Below are 26,165 nucleotides of genomic sequence, written 5' to 3'. Positions count from 1 at the left end.
GCTCAGAAAGGGCTGTATACTGTAGTTCAAAAATTTGTTGATTACTGGTTTTATTATATGCTCTAGTGCAAGATCTTCTCTTAAATTAGTCATGATCTAAGGATTTGTTTCCCATAACTTGCTCTGCTGTTTCATGTAGTAAAAGTAATCAGTCTGTTAATGTTCTTTTCATGCTGTTTCTCCTCGTGTTAGGGCACCATCCAGCAAAGCACTGAGCATTCCTGCACAGTGCTGAGCACAATCAGCGCCAACTCTGATGATTTTGTCATAAGTCTCATGATTGTTTTCCTTAAAGTCCCAGCTCCTGGAGCCAAGTGATTGTGATGATTTCAGCCTTCATTTTTAAAGAAAAAGTAAGTTTGAAGCTTTCTCCACAGCCACAAGAGCTAGAAAATGTGACCCCAGTGTATCCTAAAGGCTCAAAAAGCAGAAGGCATGTAAAAAACACCAAATCTGTTATTTTTTCATAATCTTATGATTTTAAAGCCAATCTCATGATTTTTGGTGAACTGGACTTATGATTTTTGAACATTTGGGGTTCGCAATACTGCAATGCTTACTGAAATTTGTGATAGTTCAGGGCACCCAGAATCTTGCAGGAATGCTCAGCGCCTTGTAAGGCCAATCATTTGGATAAACAGCAATTTTTTTTGTTTCTACTTTCAATATGGGGCTCTATCATCAACATCTTCTATGCAGAAGCCCTGTCTTAGCTCTCCCTTTAGGACTTTTACTTGCCATTTACTCAAAACTTGCACTCTCAAAATTGCCTGTGTATGTCCATTTGCCCGCATATGTGCTAAGCAGGTTATTGTATGTCTAGCTGCCTTCTTTGTGCACAAAAATTTAGGCTTTGTACATGCCGATGGGTCAGTGTGAACATTTTGCTCAGAATGGAGGCTAGCTGGGAACATGGTCCTGAATCTCAATCCCGTGTGCCTGTTGAACTCGTCCTGGAGCCATGATAACACTGAAAGAGCTCCTTCCATGAGTGCTTACCGAAACTAAAATGGCCACCAAGAGACGTACAGTCTAATGCATGTTAGGGAGCAGAAGAGAGCAGACAGCAAAGCTGTGCACCACTTATGCCCAGATCTTGTCAGTCAGAAGGATGGCACCGAAAAGCGAGACAGGAGACCCTGAGCTGGATTCTGTTTCTGACTCTGCCACAGTCTCCCTGTGCACTTGGAATATTGAGAGGCTAAATTAATTCATGCCTGTGAGGTGCTTTTGACATCCCTGAGCAGCAGATGCTAGATGTGCAGGACATTATAATTGCATAATGCGTGAGACTGACCCATCTCCAGTGACCAGAGTGAGGAAGTCTCTCTAAACTGTTCCTGCACCTTAGGATCCATTCCTTTCCTCTCTCTGCCTTACAGGTGTCAGGCTGGATATACTTTATGAACCAGTTTATTATGCTCAGCATATATCAGTTTATAACCAGTTCATGGTTCATTCAGGTATCGGTTTGTTTATGTCCAGCTTTACCAGAGGGTAAAAGGCAAATGCCATATTGCTAGAAAATTACAATCACACCCCTCTAATAATTGTGCTGTATGATGCAATGTTTATTTGTGTGTATATATAGTGCAAGTGTCTAACATCAAAGCATTATAGTACAAACCGTGCACATAGTTTCACCCTAAAATCAAAGACTTAAGAAAAAAGAACCTAAATCAACGCAGTTCCACAAGGGCCATTTTTATGATAAAAAGACGAAAAAAAAAAACAGGAAACCATGATATTTCCATTATTCTAGCAATGTAACAGCTTTGCAAGTGGAACAAAATTACATCTGTATGCACTGAGAGTACACTTACAAATCAAAGACTGAATAGCAAAGCATTGTGGGAGCCAAATTCTGTTCTTTTATACTGGTTTCAGAGTAGCAGCCGTGTTAGTCTGTATTCACAAAAAGAAAAGGAGTACTTGTGGCACCTTAGAGACTAACAAATTTATTAGAGCATAAGCTTTCGTGAGGTACAGCTCACTTCATCGGATGCATTTGGTGGAAAAAACAGAGGAGAGATTTATACACACACACACACACACACACACACACACACACACACACACACACACAGAACATGAAACAATGGGTTTATCATACACACTGTAAGGAGAGTGATCACTTAAGATAAGCCATCACCAGCAGCAGGGGGGGGAAAGGAGGAAAACCTTTCATGGTGACAAGCAAGGTAGGCTAATTCCAGCAGTTAACAAGAATATCAGAGGAACAGTGGGGGGGGTGGGAGGGAGAAATACCATGGGGAAATAGTTTTACTTTGTGTAATGACTCATCCATTCCCAGTCTCTATTCAAGCCTAAATTAAATTGTATCCAGTTTGCAAATTAATTCCAATTCAGCAGTCTCTCGTTGGAGTCTGTTTTTGAAGCTTTTTTGTTGAAGGATAGCCACTCTTAGGTCTGTGATCGAGTGACCAGAGAGATTGAAGTGTTCTCCAACTGGTTTTTGAATGTTATAATTCTTGACGTCTGATTTGTGTCCATTCATTCTTTTACGTAGAGACTGTCCAGTTTGGCCAATGTACATGGCAGAGGGGCATTGCTGGCACATGATGGCATATATCACATTGGTAGATGCGCAGGTGAACGAGCCTCTGATAGTGTGGCTGATGTGGTTAGGCCCTATGATGGTATCCCCTGAATAGATATGTGGACAGAGTTGGCAACAGGCTTTGTTGCAAGGATAGGTTCCTGGGTTAGTGGTTCTGTTGTGTGGTGAATTATAACATTCAAAAACCAGTTGGAGAACACTTCAATCTCTCTGGTCACTCGATCACAGACCTAAGAGTGGCTATCCTTCAACAAAAAAGCTTCAAAAACCGACTCCAATGAGAGACTGCTGAATTGGAATTAATTTGCAAACTGGATACAATTTAATTTAGGCTTGAATAGAGACTGGGAATGGATGAGTCATTACACAAAGTAAAACTATTTCTCCCTCCCACCCCATCCCCCACTGTTCCTCTGATATTCTTGTTAACTGCTGGAATTAGCCTACCTTGCTTTTCACCATGAAAGGTTTTCCTCCTCCCCCTCCCCCCCCCCCCCCCCCCCGCTGCTGGTGATGGCTTATCTGAAGTGATCACTCTCCTTACAGTGTGTATGATAAACCCATTGTTTCATGTTCTCTGTGTGTGTGTGTGTGTGTGTGTGTGTGTGTGTGTGTATAAATCTCTCCTCTGTTTTTTCCACCAAATGCATCCGATGAAGTGAGCTGTAGCGTGAAAGCTTATGCTCTAATAAATGTTAGTCTCTAAGGTGCCACAAGTACTCCTTTTCTTTTTATACTGGTGTAAATCTGCTGTAGCTCTGGTGAAATGAACAATTATTCTGAATTTAAAATATTTTTATCCCCTCTGTTATCAGTCTGTATACAATCAGCATCACATTATTTCCTCTGCATCTTTTCAAAAGTTTCACTTTCTTTCAGCCAAAAGTCTAGGGCTTGATCTTGATACTGAGCGCTTCAGGGGAAGATGCTGAGCACCCTTAATTCTCACTGACTTCTGTGGGAGTTAAAAATGCTCAGCACTTTGCAGGATCAAGCCCTTTGTGATGTGAACATGCAAATTCACTCTGTTGAGAGGGATCTCGCTTTTTCCTCTCAGAATGGAAGAAGAATCACTTATAGAGCACTGCATTCCTCCAGCCAGACTCCCATTAATTTCAAAAGGAACATGGTAGCAGTTGGATGTGAGTGAGGAATTTGGGTGAAGCTTACTGTCCCAGCAATGCAGAGGACCGATTTGAGCTCCCATTTGGCTATCATATACGGAAGAGCTCTGTTCTCGGCTCTTACCAGTGCAGTGAAATGTATCCTCCAGAATTTTAAAGAGAGCTTTACGGAATCTCTCCCCAGCAAACATAGAGGAAGGGGTTCAGGCAGCTGTGAAGGAAGGCAATGCTCTGAGTTATCTGGAATCCAAGGTCAATGTTGTCAGAGGTTTTGTAGTCATATGACCCTGGTGTAGGTGGTGATGGTTTTGACAAGCAAAACGCTGTTGTAGGGCAACTGGGAGAGGAGGAAAGCTGTGATGATCTTTAATGATTTGTGCTTTTGGGATCTTTTCGCTTGAAAGAGGGTATGAATTATAAAAGCATAACAAGTAACCATGACAAAGAGAGGAAGGAGGAATCCTATTGTGATTTTTTTCAAAGCTAGGACCATAACTTTGATGGTTTGGGTAACTGTGGTAGGGTATACCATCTTACAACTACTTGCATCACTAACTTGCTTAGATTCACTGTATACTATTTCTGGGATGCATAAGCCTATTGCAGTCAGCCAAACACCAAAGCAAACTAGTTTACTGTGCAGAAGCCTTTTTCGCTTAGAGTTCTTAGCTTTCATGGACTTGACAATTGTAATATACCTATCAAAACCTAATGCATGTCAGAAACATACAGCTGTAGAAGCTGATCTTGTACATGCTATTGACAATTTTACACACGAAATTCTTAAAGATCCAGCCATCTGAAGCTGCTTTTGCCCAGAAAGGGAGAGTGAGAAGAAGGAGCAGATCAGCAATGGCCAGATGCAGCAGGTATCTGTCAGTGATGCTCTTTCTGTATCTGTATTTCCAGTAGACAAGGATGACTAAGGCATTACCTATAGTGCCAATGGAGAAGACAATCCAGAAAAATGCTGGCAGGAAAGTTTGAGCAAACTGCCAGGCGTGACCTTTTTCACAAATGATGTCTGTGTGGTTAAACAGGTTGTCATATGGCAGCAAAAAAGAACTAGAACCCATATAATAATCCAGGTTTGCTGAGTAGTTCTGGGTGGTCTGCAGGGGAACATCAGGCTAATTACATGCTGACAAAATAATTAAACAGTGAAAATGGAATTTTTTCATAGTTCCATAACTCATTGCTTGGAAGTGAGATTCTGACATCTCTCTTTTACCACAAGAAATGTTTTCTCCTTCAACTCAGAATGTTTGTGACAGCCTGAAAGCCCTAAATTAACTCTGACCTATTGGGGATTCTTCCATGTCGGGCAGCTCCCCAGGGATGTAAAGCCAGTATGCAATAGCTGGTGTGTCAGGGTTGGGAGGTACAAGGAAGGACTATAGCTGATGTGCCTTACAGTCTGGCAATACAGATGGTCCCATAGCCAGCCAGTGCAGTGTACATGAGACAGGGATGGGGCCAGGGTAGAACCAGACCCATAATCAGGGACCTAGAACAGGCAACCTTGTAGCTTCCCTCTCTCTGCTGTGCCCAGAGGAAAGTGAGACCAACAAAGAACCTAGCCCACAGATTCTAGGCAAAACAGGCACAAGGCTAAAATTTCATGGCAGACACGTCACTCCGGTGACCTTTTTGCTGTATTAGAACTTTTACTCCAAAAAGGACCCTCTAGGCCTGTCTCCTCTTGCTTAAACTCTGTAAATACAGAATAACTGCACTGGAGTCCATCAGCCATTTTCTGACTTGACTTGGACTGGTGTTGCATCAGTGGAGCTACTGCAGATTTACACCAATGTGCCAGATCAGACTCTGGCCCAGTGGAGTAAGACCTGTGTAAAATGGGTGTGTCATCAGAATCAGGCTCTTTCTTACATATCTACATAATCTGTTTTTTATATATATATATATATAAGTAAATGATAGTGCCGTTTTATGGAAACATTTCTAATCTGGGCATCTAGAAGTCTTGCAAGAACAAGTTATTTCCAGAGCGAGCACCTGAATCTTCTGATGCTTCCCCATCTGTGCGGCATAGGCATGATCCTGCTCTTAAATCATAGGTATGGGAGTTGGCTTATCTATGCTCTTCCTGTGTGAATTTAGGCAAATCAATGAAGTTCTCCTTCTCATTCCCTAGGCAAGAACTACAGCAGGAGGAAGTTAACTTAGTTACCCATTTATATCAGCTGAGGATCTGGCTCCCTTGCTATGAACTACAGACAATAATACTTAGCTTACAAAGGTGTTTCAGGATCTTAAACACCTAGCTTGTAAAGGTGTTTAAGATCCTTAGCTGGAAGATCCAATAGGAGAGCAAAGTACAGTTATACCCTCAGCTCAGCAGGCAAATTCATGTCCAGCATCTTTTGGCTGACCCATACTACAAGTTTGCATGAGCCGAGTTATTTGGTATGGCGGGAGCATCCATGACTGAACAGATGTTCATTGCTAGCTTGGAGAGGACAACACAATTCTAGAATAAGTTCAGGGGAATGTGTTGTAGCACCTTAGGGAATGATGTTATAGCCTAGGTCAGAAACTGAAAGAGGGGAAGAGAGAGATTATTCAGCAGTAGTAGATTTATACTCACCCTGCTTGTAAATGCCATCTGCAGTCAGATCTTTATTCAGTCTTGAAAACAACACTATGAACTTGAGAGGGAATAAGGTAGGTAAGTGACATATAAAATACAGACCTTCAGGCAGACTGAGATGAGTGTAAAAACCCAGGAATATTCATAGAAAGCCTTCTCATATGAGCCTTCAGGTCAGATCCTACTCTCCTTCCTCACATGAGTTGCCCCTTTGAAGTCCAGGGGGCGCTGTGGGTGGGTAAGACTAGCAGGATTTTACCCTGCAGTTTTGAGTTACATTTGCAGCTTCATTTTGATAAAGTTTTCAAAAAATAAACCTCTCTACATATGTTAATTCTTTTAACAGCATACTGGCTGTAGCTTTTCAAGTGCTCTGTGCAGGTTAAATTCTTTTGGTGGCTAGGATTAATTCTATTTCTTTTTTTAATAAGCTGTTCATACTGAAACTGGCTTTCCAAAAGCTCCCAAGAGAGGGGAAAAAAAAATCTCTCTCTCTCAAATTATGTGTAGCAACTAACAAGGAAATCTACCTGTCTTCACTAACAGCCTGTAGCTTAAACACACCTCCATTTTCTGCAATAACTGGTTATCTAATCTTTTTCGTTCCCTCTGGGAAATGTCTTTTTCTGTAGGCCGTGATCTCTACTTGGGATTAGTTTCAATTTTAGTCATTGATGGCCAGGAACCTTGTAAAACCCAAGGGTGGACAGGAATGGGCCCAAGGAAACCTGTGATTTACACCAATTGACAATCCTACATTCAAATAGGAATAAACTAAGCTAGTGCAAATCATGGCTTTCCTTGTTTACAGTTGAGGTTTGCACCAGTGTACCTATACACCAATGAGGGAATCCCAAACACTGAAGACCTAGAGTTTTCCCCTTAAATACTATTAGCCAACTCAGACAGTGACCATACACTCACTTGATCTGTACAACTAAATGTCTGGAGTTCAGCGAAAATCACTGAGGACGTTCAGAGTGTTACTTCTTCCTGCATCTTTGAAAATAGGTCACACTACAAATAGGCTTCATTGTGTAGTTGGAGCTGACACGTAAAACCGATGACCACAACAGCAAAGTTACATTAAATAGTGATTTTTCCAAGGGACTGTGACCAACATCCAAGAGCTAGTTTCCCATGAAAATAAAGAAAAAAGAACATGTTTCTCATGTGTGCTGACTAATAAAACCTCTCCTGATCTTATTAGGGGTAAGTGGTCATCCATCATGCAGTCCATGAACTGTATTAATTGAGACTACAATCTCATTCTGTTTTTTTTATTTTTTTATATTTATATATATATATATATATATATAAAAAATAACCATTATCCTTTGGTCTAAAATCTCTTATGCTTGTACTCAGCCCAAAAGGGAAAATTTGAAGAAAATCTACTCCGTGTTTTTCTCATTAGCCAAGGTCAAAAAACAATACTTCTTTCATGCGTTATTTGGATCCTTTTTGTTCACGCAACTCAAAATGATTTTGTTCTAAAAGTACTAACTTTGGAACTGGTCCGACCACCTTTTGTCATCATGGTGCTATTTATGTGAGTATCTGTTACTTTTTATGAGTAAGGTTTTAAAAATGGCAGAGTCCTGTGGCACCTTATAGACTAACAGACGTATTGGAGCATAACCTTTTGTGGGTAAATACCCACTTCTTCATATGCATGTAGTGGAAATTTCCAGAAATTTTCATTTTAAAAATGGGATCTTTTCATTTATATCCTTCTCAATACAGGACATGAGCTTTGACAAAATAAAGTTTAAAAAAATTTAAAAAACATTTAAGGTAATGAAAACAACATATAGAAGAATGGCATGCAGATTTATGCAGTTCCCTGGAATTCTATGCATTAAAATACATTGAAAAGCTTTCTTTTTATGCCTAAATATATGTTGTGGTGCATTTAGTTGAATTTGTGATCCCACACGTAGGTAAGGCTCACATCGTACATTCAGTTTTCCTCTTTTTTTTTAAAAAAAAACAAACAAGGAAAATAAATACCTAAACTATACTAATGCCACAATGTGTGTGGGAATTTTACATTGTTAAAAGCAGGCAGGTTGAAAATCCTCATCTCCACAGAAGTCATAAGGCAGTCAGACTACACCTAAATGCTAAGGCATAAATATTAACACCAGAGCGTGTCAGATAAAAATAGTATATGTGAATGGGGTGCTATTTTACAGTGCCTGTAAACTAATGGAACAAACTCTGTTCTGAGATGATCACTGTAAATCTAGATAATTCCAATGAAGCTGGTGGAGTTATCTGGATTTATGCTGGCCTAATTAAGAGGTAAAAACCATGTGTAACATTAGCTGCAATATTGCTCTCATGTTGAGTTTTTTTATTATTATTATTTACCGTAGCTTCATTTCAAATATTTAGAGACACTTTAGATATTTAAGAAGATACTGACTCATTCTCCTAAAGCAAACCCCGAACCTGAGAGGTGACAAGCAGCAGGCTAGGATGGCTGTTAAGACAATCAGAGCAAAATAACTTATTGTAATCAATTTGATCCCCTTTTGGTTGCTTTTCTGCAATGATGCAGTTTGAAGGAAAAAAAAACCTGTGAATTGACCATTTTCAACTACCATTTGTCATTTTTGGAGTCAAAATTAAACTATGTGGTCTCCATCTGCCACATTATGTTCATTCAAAATCTTCTAAGCAAGTGGGAATCTCCCAGGTGAGATGTAACTGACAAAATTACTTTCGGAGAGCCAAGCTCTAACCTCGGTCACACTGGTGATGATTCATAGTAACCCCACTGAAAGCAATTTACACCAGGGGTAACAGTGGTGTCATTTAGCTAGTGATTGTCTTGTTTGCTCTCAGTATTGATTTTAAAAATGTTACTGTTAATCCTTTTGGGATTAGCTTGGCTGGGCTGATTGCAGCAGCCTTGGGCACCCCAGCAATTACTTTTAACAGTAAATATTTTAAAGTAAACAATAAAAAGTCATTACAAAAGGCTGAGTTAAAAACTGAACTTTCTGCTCAGCAGGAGAGGTGGTATGTCACAAAGACTCATCTCCACTGCAGCAGCATGTGGAAAATAAACAGCATAATCTTAACCCTCATGCCAGGGAGAGGATAGAAGAGAACTGGGCACTTACTAGTGGCTGTAGCTCCTTATTGAGTCAGTCTGTCAGTCGCTGCATTGGTGACCCCAGGTGAATGTGTGGCTCCTAAGACATTAGCAACTCCTGGAAAGTGTTTGTCATTCAGTGCGGGTCTAGGAGGGTGTATGGCTCCAGGACACTAAGTTAGGTGAATCTGTGGCTGCTTTTTTACCTGTGGCTTGTGTTACCTGTGAGGTAAACCAAAGCAACCCCCCACTTCATGTGCCATTCTATTAAGCCTAAACAGCTAGGTGTTTTCTTCATGCTTGCAGCGGGTTTGTAGTCATTCCTCCCCAACTGGTTCAGTGGGAGACCACTACATTACTGGGGCACCGCCCAGTTCCAGATGATTAGCAATTCAAGAGATGGGGCCGAGATCCCTCTAGCAGGATAGAGCATAGCAAACAAACAGTCTCAGGGCTCCAGACCTCAGGCAGGGCAGATTAACCAAATAGTTTCAGGGTCGGGTCCCATCCCTTGGACAGGGCAGAACAAAGTCTATGGGCCCTGTCCCTTGTGCAGGGCCATAAACAGTCTTGGGGCTCAGGCCCTCAGGCAGGGTGGAGCCACAAACAGTGATAGGGCTTTGTCCCTCAGGCAGGGCAGAACAAACAGTCTAGGGGCTCGGGGGGAAGGAGGTGTCTTTGACCATGAAGACAGCCATTTGTCAGATGTCTTGGCTCAGGTAGACGGCAGACAAATGCAGGCATTTTGGCCTAAGGTGGTCAGGCTGCCACCCCAGGGATGGGGCTGGTAGCAGGGGGACCTGAGCCCACCCTATTCCACTGGGTACCAGCCCAGGGTCCCAACAGTGGGGGAGTGCTCTGCCACTGTGTCGCTGGGGATCTGCCCAAAACATATTGACCGATGTTGAGGCAGCAACACAACCGGACTATATTGGCTGTCCCTGGGCTACTTCCTACTCTCCCATTGTAAGGTATCCGTGGCTCGGAGTCATTGTCTGTCTCTTTGAGGTACAGGTGAATGGCAGTCCTGCAGCTCTTCTCCTGGATCACTCTCTTCTGGGAGCAAGGCATGGAGCAGCTCAGGTTCAGCTCCAGGAACCTGCAGGGGCCTGGAGACATCTGCTCCCTTTACTGGCTCAGACTCAACTGAATTAAAGGCTCCGCTTTTATACTTCCTGTCCCGCCTCTGAACTTCCAACGGGAGGAACAAGCCCAGCCTGGCTCCACCCACCAAGATCAGAGAGTGGTTCCTACCCCTCTGGCTCAGTGGGAGGCCACTCTGCCTCACTACAATGCTGAACAAATGATGTTCTTTATCTTTTTTTTTTTTATCCTTTGGGGTAAGTAGTTGTATCCTTGGATCCTTTGTAAATGTCTATCTGACTTTTAGCATCTGTCTGCCCACACAGCAGCTAATGCAGGGCAAACCAGAAATGTCCAGTGCCATGACTGTAACTTGCTACAAAAGCCATTTTAACTGACACTAAATTAGCTTTGACCAGCTCAGCCCAGGGACTTCTCCCTCCTAGTGCATCAGTGGGAGCAACCAAACCCAAGGAAAGGGTGAGAATGAATGAGTTGCAACCATAGTCCTGACCACTCCACATTGACCAGCTCAACTGGCTTGAGGTGTATGGGAGCACATATTGCGCCTCTGAGGGAGGCCTTGTTTTGTACTTCCATGGGGGACCTACTGTACAGACTAAAGGCCAGGTGGGGATGCTAGCTGAGCTAAAGTCTGAAGGAGTCTAAGTTGTTGTAATGTCTTCCTTCTTCCAGCCCACTTGACATGTGTGTTACTGCTGTCATCAGTGTAGAGAAAGGATGGTCATGGCCCTGGACTGGGATTCAGGTGATGTGGGTTCAAATCCTAACTGCTACAGATTTCCTCGGTGTGTCATATAATCTCTCTGTGCCTCAGTTCTCCAGCTGTAAAATGGGGATTATGATATTTCCTTTCTCCCACCCTTTGTCTGTCTTGTCTATCCCAGTTGCAAGCTGTTTGGGGTAGGGATAGTCTCTTACTGTACAAATGTGCCCTGCCTAGTACAGACGGCCCTCATCTTGATCGGGGCCTCAAGGTGCTATGGTAACAGAAATATTAATAATAATATTTGAGACTGCCACTGACCTCCTTGAGGGGGTCTGTCAGGAGTGTAGAGCAGCTGTAAAACTCAGCTGGGGCTCTACAAGAGCCACAGGTGTAGACTAGTCAAAAGAGGCACTTAATCAGCACATCTCCCACTGGCTTAGGCCCAGTCCCTTCCACTCTGGTGGCTGTGTCAGCTGACTCTGGATCCTCAGGTGCCCCTGTTCCAGGCAGACTTACTTCCTCCAGTGTCTTGCTGCCCAGTTCCTGCTGACATATCAAACTCTGCCCCTGAAAGTAGCTCACTGAGCCTGTGTCTAAGATGGGTTTCAGAGTAGCAGCCGTGTTAGTCTGTATTCGCAAAAAGAAAAGGAGTACTTGTGGCACCATTCGAGACTAACAAATTTATTAGAGCATAAGCTTTCGTGAGCTACAGCATCCAATGAATCCGATGAAGTGAGCTGTAGCTCACAAAAGCTTATGCTCTAATAAATTTGTTAGTCTCTAAGGTGCCACAAGTACTCCTTTTCTTTTTGTGTCTAAGATGGTGTCTAAGATGATGTATCTCACATGAAAAGGAACAAGAAGGGAGGAGCTATAGCAAGAAAAGCAGCTAAGAAGAGGGTGTCAGGAAATGTAACAATTATATAACTTGCACATTCTTACAGCTTCTTCCTGCAATCGGCATGCAAAATACACTGATTAAGACTCCCTTATGCATTGCTCTTTTAGTAAGTGGGTAAAAGCAGAGTGAAGGGAGCCTAGCTGAGCATAAGAGAGTCTAACTTACACCAAATATTTCTTGCACGTTCAGCTGTGAATTTGGTTCTAAAACTTTTACCTATATTTAACAATTCCTTGACATGCCTGTTGAAGCTATTTCTTGATTTCCATGGGATATGTGGTTTCCAAATATCTGCTTATTGCACCTCATCTACACAGCTCTCTGCTAATTGTTTACACCTCATTTTGTACTGGTACTTATTTCTGTTTTCATTTGCTTATTTCCTAAGACAAGGTCAATGTTCTGTGATTGTAGTTCAGACTTTACAGATTTCTATTCATGCTTTAATTTTATCTTGCACTGAGGCAAGGGAGAGGTGCTAACTCATTCCCCTGTGGAGTCATGGTTGCTGTGTCTATGGCTTCCTCGTTGGAAAGGGAAAATTGCTGATGGAAATAGATTCTTCTGCTGCTCCTGCTGCTGGCGAGGGGTAGGGCTAAGATGAGATGCAAAGATGACTTTTTCTCTCCTTGTAGAGCCTTCTCAGCTGCTCCCACTGTCTCTCAGCAAAGTGTTTTTGAGTATAACTACTCCTGACCAATATGTTTTCCTTACCCACTCTGTTCCCATCAGACAATCCTATTTCTATAAGGAACTACTGATTGCTCTTAAAAGATAATGTCAGGACCAGCATCCATTATTCAGATTTGAGGTCACATATAAAACTATCAAAATCTTTATCTACACCAATAGTTTATTGAAATAATAAAATATGACAAGTAGGGAAAGGAGAAAATTTGAATAATAGTTAACCAATTGAAAAAGCACCATTCCCTTAGTCTAACCATTTATCCTTGTTTCAGTGCAAGCTGTGATACCACAGGATGAGTTAGCCTTAAAAGAGAGATTCCATATACCTACTTATAAACAAGGAAAGGATTTTTTCAACTGGACCGCTTGGACAGAATGGCACAATCAGTTCAATCCATTCACATTAGCCCTGTTGATTTGTGTCTTAAACCCTAGCAGTTCTATCCTGTATCCACACTAGCATTATTTGGAACAGTATCCGTTGCAATACCCTCTGGGTACCTATCCCACAGTTCCCAGCATAGATTCCAGAGGCAAGTAAATGATCATCTCTATGGTATATAACCTATATTTGCATCTGTTCACATTTTCGGTTTGTTCCATTGCTTTTCTTCAAATGTGTAGCACAAGGAACTGCATACACATTGTGAGACACGATATCCACTCGCTGTCAGGAGGCATGGCAGAGAACATAGTCACCCAGCTAGCCACATATTTGAGCCTCTCCCTGGACAGCTCTAGGCTTGGTATACCATATATGTACACTTCCTATTATTTTCACATATTTATTCTATACTTATTTTCATTTTATTGTTCTCATTTCCTCTATTTTGTTCTTAAAGCTTAGTAACTGAGCTGTTTCTTTCTCTCTTGTGTTCTTTTCTAGGAGACAGAGTGGAGACTAGTCCCGGCCCAGATCCAGGGGTGCCTCCTTGTAAGCCAACCATTCCACCCATACTACTCTCCCACTAGTTTCAATGGAGCCCCAAAAAAAGGGCTGTATCGGTCATAAGGTGGAGATGAGGAGTGGCTGCTGGAGCACTATGGGGAAGTAAGTAGATATACCTGGGGGCAGGGAGGAGGTCTTTGTTACTGTTCTGTTCTTCCTCACTGAAGACCCTATTCTTATTTTCTCTTTATTAGCACTCTAAAGTGTGGCAGATGCTCCTCAGAAGGGGCCCAGATACCTATGGCACTCATAAGAACAGCCATACTGGGTCAGACCAAAAGTCCATAGATAGATAGATAGATAGATAGATAGATAGATAGATAGATAGATACTAAGGTCAGAAGGGACCATTGTGATCATCTAGTTCGACCTCCTGCACAACGCAGGCCACAGAATCTCACCCACCCACTCCTGTGAAAAATCTGTCACCTCCATCTAGCCCAGTATCCTGTCTTCCGACAGCGGCCAAGGCCAGGTGCCCCAGAGGGAATGAAAAGGACAGGTAATCATCAAGTAATCCATCCCCTGTCGCTCATTCCCAGCTTCTGGCAAACAGAGATGAGGGACACCATCCCTGCCCATCCTGGCTAATAGCCATTGATGGACCTATCCTCCATTAACTTATCTAATTCTTTTTTGAATCCTGTTATAGTCTTGACCTTCACAACATCTTCTGGCAAGGAGTTCCACAGGTTGACTGTGTATTGTGTGAAAAAATACTTCCTTTCATTTGTTTTAAACCTATTAATTTCATTTGGTGAGCCCTAGTTCTTAAATTATGAGAAGGAGTAAATAACACTTCCTTATTTACTTTCTCCACACCAATCATGATTTTATAGACCTCTATCATATGCCCCCTTAGTCGTGTCTTTTCCAAGATGAAAAGTCCCAGTTTTACTAATCTCTCCTCATACAAAAGCCGTTACATGCCTAACCATTTTGGTTGCCCTTTTCTGAACCTTTTTCCAATTCCAATATATCTTTTTTTGAGATGGGGCAACCACATCTGCACGCAGCCAATTTAGATCCCATCATTGTATATGTATAATTGGGATTATGTTTTCCAATGTGCATTACTTTGCATTTATCAACATTGAATTTCATCTGCCATTTTGTTGCCCCGTCTCCCAGTTTTGGGAGATCCTTCTGAAGCTCTTCGCAGTCTGCCTGCGACTTAACTATTTTGAGCAATTTTGTATCATCTGTAAATGTTGCCACCGCACTGTTTGCCCCTTTTTCCAGATCATTTATGAATATATTGACTAGGACTGGGCCCAGTACAGAGCCCTGGGGGACAGCACTATTTACCTCTCTTCATTCTGAAAACTGACCCTTTATTCCTCCCCTTTGTTTTCTATCTTTTAACCAGTTACCAATCCACGAGAGAACCTTCCCTCTTATCCCATGACAGCTTACTTTGCAAATACTGGTTCCACAAACGTTCCACAACCCTAAACAGCAAAGTCTAAGACAATTATATAAACAAAAAATAGTTAAATGACCAACATTAAATGGGACCTCTTTTCCAAATAAAAGAGAAATAATTTATATATAGCACCATTCCTGCTCTAGATATCCCCAAACACTTTGCAAACCAAAGCCTGCACACTTTTATTCATGACAGTATCCCTTATTCATGCATTAAATCTCATTAATTTCAATGGGATTACTCACAGGTATAATGGTGTATTTGATCAGGCATCATGATAGAACAGCAGATGAGTCAAATCTGGATCTTAGTTATACCAGTGTAAATTCAGAATAACTTTGTTGAAGTCAGGGGAGTGAGTATGGTCCAGTGAACAGAGCACTTTCTTGGGAGTCCAGGAGACCTGCATTCTGTTCATTGACCTGCTGTGTATCCTGGGGAAAAGTCACTTCATTTCTCTGTGCCTTGGTTTCCCCTTTTGTATCTGAGCCCTATGGCTGAAACGTGCTATACAAGAATTATTATTATTATTATTATTATTAGAATTTGTAACTGTAAACTCTTCAGAGTAATGATGATGCCTCCCATTGTGTTTGTACAGTACCTCACATCTTTCAGGAGCTATTGACGTGTAAATAAAAATGACATAAAAGAACTACACAGAAGAACAGTAAAGTTGCAAAGTCCAGTACTCAAAAGTGAGGAAATGCCAGAATTAAGGTTGCCTGTGACATCCTTCATTCTTACACACACTATTTTTTCCACAGGATCCTTGCCACATTCAGAATTATGAATTTCCTCCTAGGTGTTTCTGTGGGGATTCACAAATAAAGATGAAGTTATATTCACAACTCTTGTGAGATGAAGTGCTATTATGATTCCCATCTTACAGCTGTGAGGCACAGAGAGATTAAGGCTAAAACTGTCAAAAGTTTCCATTAACTTTGCATGCCCAATTTGAGATAAATCGGACCTAAATTTTCAGAGTACTTAGCATTTTTATAGTACTTTATATGCTCAAAGCACAGTTCCCATTGACTTTTGTTGGAGTTGTGAGTATTCAGCACTTCGGCAAATCTGGTGCTGTGTGTCACTTTCTGGGCACCTAGAAAATGAGGAACACACAACTAGTGGCCACGTTTGTACATTTTGGGAGGTGAATTAAAATTGGATGGGCACCTTAATTCTGGCATTTCCTAACTTCTGACTTTTCAATCTTATTGTTCTTTTAATGTAGGGTTGTTGCTGTCATTTTGCTTTGCAATGTAATTTCCTAATTCAAAAAAACAAACAAACCCGCAAACAAAACAGAAATTCCATCATGTGGAACAATACTGATCCCACCTTGGGTCATCAGCATGGTTCAGACCTTAGATCCACAGCGTGGACCTCTACCATTTGAGTTCACAGAATAAAGGGTAGCAGTAGTAGACTGGTATGCTATGTGGACCAGACCTTAGAACAATGGTTCTCAAACTTTTGTATGGGTGACCCCTTTCATACAGCAAGACTCTGAGTGTGACCGCCCCCCTTATAAATTTAAAAGCACTTTTTTAATATATTTAGCACTACTATAAATGCTGGAGACAAAGCGGGGTTTGGGGTAGAGGCTAACAGCTCGCAACCCCCCCATGTAATAACCTTGTGACCCCCTAAGGGGTCCCGACCCCCAGTTTGAGAATCACTGCCTTAGAAGGAGATGAGACACCCACTTTGCCAGCAGGTTTCACAGCTATTTGCTGACAGCAGAGGAATGGTGAGACTCAAGCCTCTTGGGTTCAGTTCTAGATTTTGGAGGGCAGTGGTTATAAATCCTTCTGCCCCTGTGCCCTCAGTCTGTCTCCAGCTGCCTTCTAGTCCTATTCCCTCCCCCCATTCCTGCCTCCCTTCCCTTCTGCTCCTGTTGGCTTCTGCACCTATCCAACCCCCAGCTCCATGCCTTTGGCTCCTGTCCCACTCCTCTTCTGTTTCTAACCAATCGTCTTCTCCCAGATCCTGCCCCCAACTCTCTGTGTATTTCTCAAACCCACACCCCCATGCTTCTGAAACCCCCACCCCATCTGCTCCTATCCAGTCCTAGCACCACTCCAGTTCCTATTTTCCTCCCACTCTATACTTATATTACATCCCCATTCCTGGCTTTTGTCCCCCTTCCCCATCCACATCCCCCATCCCTTTGCCCTCCTCTGCTTCTATACCTCCCCTCTGCTGCCCCCCCCACCCTCTGTATGAAATGAATGGGACTACTCACAGAATAAAGCACTTCACAACTACAGGTGGGAAAATCCCCTAATGAATTAAGCTTCACAATACTCATGTGAAGTAAGTAAAGATTATCTGCATTTTACAGATGAGTAAACTGAGACACAGAGTCATTAAGTGAGTTGCTCAAGGTTAGGCAATCGGACTGTTGCAGAGTCAGAAACAGAATCCACATCTCCTGACGCCAGTCCTGTATTTTATCCATCAGACCAGCTAATTCATAACCTTTATTCTCCCAGATACTCTTACACCCAATCCTAACAGTAACTCTGACAAAGAAAACATCAAGATCTGTGTAGAGCTACTGGGTGGGTAGAGGGAGGTGAGAAGCTTATTTGCATCAATTCCTTGCTCTGAGCTATGGTTGTGTGGGAAATGGTTTTCCTGTCCTGTGAAAATTTTCAAGATTTGAAAAAAAATGGTCCCATCCCAAATTGGAATAAAAAATTAAAAATCTCAAAAACTTTCATGAATCAAAAATCCAAAATAATTTTAGTTTGGGTCAGTTGAAATAGTTCATTTTCATCCTTTTGAAACATTTAGCTTTGATTTTGATCATTTTAAATTTTTTTTACTATAATTAACTAAATTTCTAAACAAAGTTGTTTTGAAACACAAACTGGAATTTTTCATCTACAAAACGTTGAAATATTTTGTTTCGACAAATTTGAAACTTTTAAATTTTTTTAAGTCAAGAAATTAATCAAATTAATCTGCCAAAAGGGTTTGTTCTGAGGAATCTTCATTTTCCAATGAAAAAATGTTCAGTTAAAAAATTCCCAGTCAGCTCTGCCCTGAGCATCTTCATAGCTCCCAACCACATAACAAGAGTGGATACCTTCCACCCCTCATATGCACCATACAGGACCAGTGACACCATCTGGACCAGTTTATACAGTCTTCTAGGGCAAACGATCCTGATTTAGCCATTATATATCTTTGAAAAATAGGAGACTGCATAAATTGCTCACTCTGGGAATGAAAATTAGCTCTTTATTTATTACTTTTTAACATCAAAAGACAAGAAACTCTTTAACCACAGCTGTTGAGACAAGTAGGCACAAAAAGCTGCTATGTCACCCACTTTGCTTATTGCAACCACTTTTCCTAACACTTGATCAGAACAGCATTTCATTGCTTCTTTCTGCACTTTTCAGCAGTACAAGAATATTTCCTATGAGGGCAACTCATCCACTTCAAACTTGTAAAGAGGCAAGCCCAAATCTCCCAGAAGATCAATGAGAAATCAGGTTTCAGAGTAGTAGCCGTGTTAGTCTGTATTCGTAAAAAGAAAAGGAGTACTTGTGGTACCTTAGAGACTAACAAATTTATTTGAGCATAAGCTTTTGTGAGCTACAGCTCACTTCATTGGAGGCATTCAGTGGAAAATACAGTGGGGAAATTTATATACATAGAGATCATGAAACAATGGGTTTTACCATGCACACTGTATCAGCAAATGTCTAGTGACAGAGAGAGGGAGGCTATGCAAACTAAGCAAGCACCAAGTCAGCAGGGACGTTCACTGTGATCTTGGGAGAGAGACTTGTAGGGCTGAATTTTCAATAAGACATTCCTGAATAACACACAACAACCAAAACTAACATTTTGTGTGTGCATCTAATTAACTGCCTGCACGTGTATCCATAATACATTATTAAATTATTACCTCTTAAGATTTATGATTGTGGTGTGGCAGGGTGGCTAAAAGAGTCCTCTTGGGGATTTCATTTAACATTCTTGCTCTAATCAGGCATCTAGAGTGGACAACAATATGAAGAAATACTGGTTTAAAACTGTTTCAGCCCCAAAAAGGGGGGGGGAACACCAGAAAGTCACATTGCACCACCAACTGGTACAATTACAGGTTAAAAAGTAGATTTACTCAAGATGGGTGAAACTCATGGGTATTGGTTCCCAAAGGTTTCTACAAGGCTTTCTGATGCATTCAGTTTTCAGGGGGTTGTCTAAAACCTGAAATTTATTTCAAATCTTGTCCAATCATCAAGAGACTCAGGCTCCTCCTCACCCTTTTCCTGTCAATCCTTTTCTTCGGTGGGGGCAGAGAGTGGTGTATGGGCATTCTTTCCTTTTATTTTAGCAGCTTTAGGGAAAGTTGATTCATTCATCCTTCAACCTTACCAAAAAAGAAAGAGCCAGATTTTTTTAAAGTATTTAGGCTCCTAGTGGGATTTTCAAAAGCATCTAGGTGCCTATTATCCATTGAAATCAATGAGTTTTAGGCTCCTAAATGCCTTTGAAATCCCTTTAGGTGCCTAAATCCCTTCAAAAATCTGTCCCTAAAGAACTTGGTAATTCCTAGAGGAAAGGATTGAACAGCGTATCTGATGGCATAAATGGATGCCCTTGGGCGACAGCTTACTCTGCAATTCATCTTGCTGTATGCTCTTCTGCAACCCAACCTCCACCCCCTATATTTAGCCTAAGTTTGGTTACAGAAGATGAAGATTTGAGAAATACCTTTGTGATGGAAGAGTAGTCATAAAAAAAAAACAAAGCCAATTTGGGCATCACTTGACTGTGTTTCCTAGGGGCACAGCACTTCTTAGTGCACCAAAACGGCTACATACAGGAAGGAGAATATAGCATGCATGTTTCACTATGCATGTTGGATCTCACCAAAACCTGCAGAAAGGTCTCTTCACAGGCAGTACATGAGAGGAGCCATGATGGAGTATGATCAGGCAGGGCATAGGAACAACATAAAAAAATAAGAATGGCCACAATGGCCCATCTTGCCCGGTATCCTGTTTTCTGATAGTGGCCAATGCCAGATGCTTCAGATGGAATGTACAGAACAGGCAGTTATCAAGTAATCTATCCACTGTTATCCATTCCCAACTTCTGGCAGTCTGAGGCTCGGGACAATTCCTCAGATTTGCCACCTAAAAAGAATGGCTGAGGTGTGGGAATCTCCTGATGCAAAGAACTCATTTAGCTTCTCCACAATGGCCTTATCTTCCTTGAGTGCTTCTTTAGCACCTCAATCGTCCAGTGGCCCCACTGACTGGCAGCCTTCCTGCTTCTGATGTACTTAAAGATGTTTTGCTGTTAGTTTTTGAGTCTTTTGTTAGTTGCTCTTCAAATTCTTTTTTTGGCCTACCTAATTATACTTTTACCCTGGACTTGCCAGAGTTTATGCTCCTTTCTATTTTCCTCAGTAGGATTTCACTTCCAGTTTTTCAAGGATGCCTTTTTGTCTCTTAACTGCTTCTTTTATTTTGTTGTTTAGCCATGGTGGCACCTTTTTTGGCCCTCTTAATATGTTTTTAATTTGAGTTATACATTTAATTTGAACCCCTATTATAGTGTTTTTAAAAAGCTTGCGGGCATTTCACTTTTGTGAGTGTACCTTTAAATTTCCATTTAGCTACCTTCCTCATTTTTGTGTAGTCCCTTCTGAAATTAAATGCTACGGTGGTTGGCTTCTTTGGTATTTTCCCCCTGATAAGGATGTTAAATTTAATTATATTATGGTCAATATTACCAAGCAGTTCAGCTGTATACACCTCTTGGACCAGATCTTGTGCTCTATTTAGGACTAATTCAACAATTGCTTCATCCCTTGTGGGTTCCAGTACTAGTTGCTTAAGAAGCATTATGGTGTCTACAAACTTTATCTCTGCATCCTGTCCTGAGGTGACATGTATCCAGTCAATGTGAGGATAATTGAAATCCCCAATTATTGTTGAGTTTTCTATTTTTATAGCCTCTCTATTCTTTTGGATCCTTTCACAAACACTAATCACATCCTGGTCAGGTGGTTGTTAGTATATTCCTACTGCTATATTCTTATTATTCAAGCATTGAATTTCTATCCATAGAGATCCTATGGTATAGATTGATTCATTTAACATATTTACTAGATTTGACTCTATGCTTTCTTTCACATATAGTATCACTCCCGCATCAGCATGACCTACTCTGTCATTCCTATATATTTTGTATCCACCGATTGTCATCGTTCTACCAAGTTTCTGTGATGACTATTATATCAATAGCCTCATTTAATACCAGGCACTCAAGTTCACCCATCTTAGTTTTTAGATTTCCAGCATTTGTATACAAGCACTTACAAAAATGGTCACTTTTCAGCTGTCTGCCATTATGTCATGTAATTGAATGGGACTCTTTTTTCATTTGACTGTTTCTCTTCAGCTGCTACCTGTGTTTTACCAAATTCTATCCTCTCCTCCTCACTAGGATTTAGAGAATTCCCATTAATCAGTCCTCCCCTAAAAGATGTCTCTGTCAAAACTGTGCACTCCTCCGCACCTGTCAGCTTTCCTGCAGCCCTTAGTTTAAAAACTCATCTACAACCTTTTTAATTGTACAAGCCAGCAATCTAGTTCCATCCCTAGGTGCAATGAGTATATTCAGTGATGAGCTTCCCAAATCTTAACAACCGGTTCCCTTCTCACCCCACAAGGGGGTCGTGGCCCGCCCCCACCTCGCCCCCCAGGACCTCTGCCCCATCCAACCTCCTGCGTTCCTTGATGGCCCCCCCAGATCGTTGCCCCATCCACCCCCTCCTCTGTCCCCTGACTGCCCCCGGAATCGGGCAGGGGGGTCTCATGGGCCACCGTAATCGGTGCCCACTGTGCCCCGCTCCTAAGAGCCAGAGGGACCTGCTGTGGGGGGAGTCCCGGCGGTGCTTACCTGGGGCCGCTCCCAGGAAGCATCCAGCAGGTCCCTCTGGCTCCTAGGGGTGGGAGAGCGAAGCTGGGGGAGGAGCAGAGGGAGCAGCCGCTCCTCCCACTGATCACATCAAAAGTGGTGCCTTAGGCGCTGACTCTGTGGGTGCTCCATGGCTGGAGCACCCATGGGGAAAATTTGGTGGGTGCAGCCACCCCAAGCACCGCCCCCGCAGTTCCCATTGGCCGGGAACCATGGCTCTAGGAATTACCTAGGATGCCATTGGAAATAGACCTGCTTATTTGCGTTTCCCTATTTACAGTTATATTTTGAGACCTATCAGTTAGCTCAATTTTTATCCATTTATTGTGTGCCATGTTAATTTTATACCATTTTAGTTTTTTAATCAAAATATCATGTGGTACCAAGTCAAACGCCTTAGAGAAGTCTATTACATCAACACTATTATCTTTATCAATCATCAAAAAAGATATCAAGTTCGTTCGACAGAATCTATTTTCCCTGAACCCATGTTGATTTGCATTAATTACGTTACTCTCCTTTAATTCCTTATTAATCAAGTATAGTATCAGTCACTCCATTATCTGCCTGGAATCCATGTCAGGATGACAGGCCTATAATTACCCAGGTCATCCCATTTTAAAAATTGGTGTAATACCAACTTTCTTCCAGTCTTCTGGAACTTCCCCAATGCTCCAAGACTTATTGAGAATCAACATTAATAATAAGCATGCTCCTCAGCCAGCTCTTTTAAACATCTTGGATGCAAGTCATCTGGACATCTGTTAATAAAAAATGTCCAACTGTAGTAGCTTCTGTTTAACATACTCTTAACTAGAGATACCTAGTGGAATGGAAAGTTTTCTTATCATCACCATATGATGATACTGCATCATCTCTTTTTTTTCCCCAAAATATCTTCGGGAAGCAGTGACTCTAAAAAAGATATGGTGGTAGTGGTGGATAATCAGCTGAACATGAGCTTCTAGTGTGATTGAACAATTCTGCTTTTTCTGCATTATTATTAATAATTCTACCATTTCCATCTAGTAATGGACCAATGCCATCCATTGTCATGAAAAAGTCCTTCTTGCTGTCTTTAACTCTGTTGGCCATAGATTTCTTCCTTTGTCCCTTGGCTTACCTTATCAATTTTCTACAGTTCTTAACTTCTGATTTATATTCGTAACTATCAACTTCCCCTTTCTTTCATTTGTTATATATTATTTTTTTACAGTACTTCACCTCCCCTGTAAAGCAAGTCAGTTTTTTAACCAGGACAACCTTCTTCCTCAGTTGTGGGACTGTGGCTTTTTAGGCATCTAGTAAGGTGTTGTTAAATGACTCCCAATTATCATTCATATTTTTCTGATTAAATTCTTCCTCCCAAATGATATGGCTCACAATCATTTCAGGTTTGTGAAACTGGCCCTATTAAAGCACCAAGTATACATATTACTAGTTCAGACTTTACTATGCTTGCACGTTCTAAATGTGATCAAGTCATGATCACTTGTACTAAACTAATTAACTTTTAGTTCTGTTATCAGTTCCTCTTTTTCTAGTAGGACCAGGTCTAATATAGAATTCCCCCATGTTGGCTGCCACACTTTTTGAGTTAGGAAATAACACTGTATGTTGGGGACATTCATACATTGGGTGTGAATCAAGACCTTAGAATCATTTCCTGTAATTGCTGTACTCTATGTAGTTTTGTATTTAATGAGACTGATGCATCAGTCACTGGATGTGACTGAGGCGTTTTGTGTACTTCCATCAGCTGCATTATTAGTCCCATTTTATGTAGCTGTTACAATGATTTACATGTCACAAAAACACTTTGGAAAATATCAAACATTACACACTATTGTCCCATAATCAGGTCCTTAAAAAGTGACTTTCCTACCAAGGGTACTTCAGTTTTATTGGATGAAAACCCCATAAGGCAGATCCTCAGCCAGTGTAAAATTGTCATTTCTCCATTCGACAGTTGAGGATCTGACCCCTATATCTACTCACTTTGCACTTGATTTTATCACATTTTGGCCACCCTTGCTAATTACTGAAGATGTTCATGTCCAGAGATGGTCTTGCTTTGTTCCAGTCCCTCTCTTCTCCCTAATTTATCCTCAGTAGTTAAAACAGATCAAAATCAGAGAAGGAGCTCACTATTGTTGCTATCTGTCATCACGGGGCTTATGTCATGTTGAGAGGCTGCATTGCACTTTGCATAGGCGCCGACTTCCCCTCTTTGCTGTGGGTGCTCAACTCCTCCCCCCCCCCAGCTCCATCCCTTCTATGAGGCCCAACCCCAGCCCCACCTCTTCCTGCCCCTTCCCTGCCCCCATTCCAAACCCTTCCCCAAAGTCTCTGCCCCCTCCCTGCCCCTATTCCAACCCCTTCCCCAAACACCCGCCCTGACCCCGCCTCTTCCCCGCCTCCTCTCCTGAGAGCACCATGTTTCCGCTCCTCCCCACCCCCAGAGCGTGCTAATGCTTCCAAACAGCTGTTTGGTGGCAGCCGGGAGGGAAACGCTGGGAGGTAGGTGGAGGAGCAGAGATGCAGCACGCTTGAGGAGGTGGTGGAGGGAGCTTGGCTGCCAGTGGGTGCTCCAGCCCTGGAGTACTCAGAATCGGCGCCTATGGCACTTTGTATGGATGGGAACAAGAAAAGAAAAGTCTTTGAAAGGAGTACATGTTCCCAAGCAGGTCCACAGCCAGCCAAGGAGAAGGATATGAGTCTGTGTTCTGTGTATGGATTGTGCAAGTCTACATCCTTGTAGCTTCCCAGATGCATTTATTTAAATGCTGTCATTGGCCTGAACAGACAATCTGCACTGGCATCAAAATAAATAAGAAGGAAGAAGAGTAAAAAAATCTTTGCTCAGAAAACATTTTCTACAATGTAGGGTATTCACTGAGTATTTCAAAAAGAAATAAAGATAGGCAAGTGTGGCCTACTGGATAAGCATTAGATAAGGATACAGGAGACCTGGATTCTATTTCCAGATCTACAAGTGATATGTTGGGCAAGTCACTGCTCTTTTCTGTACCTCAGTTTCCCAATCTGTAAAATGGAGATGATGTAAAGCGCTTTGAGATCTACTGATGAAAAGTATTGCATAAGAGCTAGGTGGCATTATTATTTTCTATTCTTCCACTGCCTTCCCCCTTGAGGTGAGAGACAGACAGCTCCATCTTCCCTTCTTTCCTTGATCACAGGAAAGGAGGAGGTGTGAAGCAGAGATTCCTGCAGAAGATAGTTAGAGGACTATCTGGCTGACATTTTTTATAATTAAAATACTCTTGATGAAAAAATGGCTTTTCAACCAAACTGAAAATTTTCAATGAATTTTCATTTTGGTTGAAATTTTTCATTTTTTTTTCATGAAAAGCCATACACTGAAAATTCTTCATTAAAAACTGTGAGTTTGTATAAAAAATTACCAAAATTGAACATTTTAAAACCAAAGCCATTTTTCAAAACGTAATTTTTTGTTGAAAATTCAGAAAAACATTAGTGGAAAATTGTAAACAATACTTTTTTTTTCAAAATCTCCCATGAAAAATAATTGGCATTTTTTTGACCAGCTCTGCTCGAGGCTGGAACAGTAGTTCTTCTTCCAACAGGTGCTTTGCCTGTCCACATACCAACAGGAAAGCTGGAACCTCCCATAATTCCTCAGTCGGATGCCAGCTACTCCTGCTGTACCCTGTTCACTAAACAAAGAGAAGAAGGGAGTTCTTTGGGAACAGGGCTTCAAAAAGCCAGGGAAATCCCCGATCCTCTAACCCCTGCTTGTCCTGCACTGAAATCATGAGGTTGTATTTTAGACATGATACTCCTTACCCTGACACTACATTGTGTGTCCCAGAGAAATCTGCTTCTATTCCTTAGGGAGGGAAAAAGTATTTTCCTGATTTAGAGTGGTATTACTTAAAATACTTCTCCTATTTGGAACCAGTTTACCAATTCCATTGTTATTCCTCATTTTAAATATGGGGAATATTTTTCTGACTAGT

At 41.6% G+C, this 26,165-nt stretch overlaps 2 protein-coding genes across 2 annotated transcripts in view; both read right to left on the bottom strand.

Annotated features, from left to right (window-relative positions):
* LOC119850899 (C-C chemokine receptor type 9-like) overlaps window positions 1-10,324 on the bottom strand; it is a 52,012-nt gene extending 41,688 nt beyond the window's left edge. Inside the window, exon 1 of the mRNA XM_043508899.1 lies at window positions 9,451-10,324. The gene's annotated coding sequence lies outside the window, so the exon portion shown is untranslated. The remainder of the gene's footprint in view (window positions 1-9,450) is intronic.
* On the bottom strand, window positions 3,313-9,455 carry LOC119851594 (C-C chemokine receptor type 9-like). The gene is given in 6 exon segments (XM_038391672.2): window positions 3,313-3,894; window positions 3,896-3,988; window positions 3,990-4,414; window positions 4,416-4,817; window positions 6,314-6,374; window positions 9,329-9,455. Coding segments are annotated over 5 exon segments (1,287 nt in total). The 5' UTR covers window positions 6,332-6,374; window positions 9,329-9,455; the 3' UTR covers window positions 3,313-3,545.
* Window positions 10,325-26,165: the final 15,841 nt, after the last annotated feature.

This window comes from Dermochelys coriacea, chromosome 2, assembly GCF_009764565.3.
Source record: "Dermochelys coriacea isolate rDerCor1 chromosome 2, rDerCor1.pri.v4, whole genome shotgun sequence".
In the NCBI taxonomy this organism is placed as follows: Eukaryota; Metazoa; Chordata; order Testudines; family Dermochelyidae; genus Dermochelys; species Dermochelys coriacea.
Note: the sequence above shows the minus strand (reverse complement) of the source record. Positions and strands in the feature narration are given on the sequence as shown.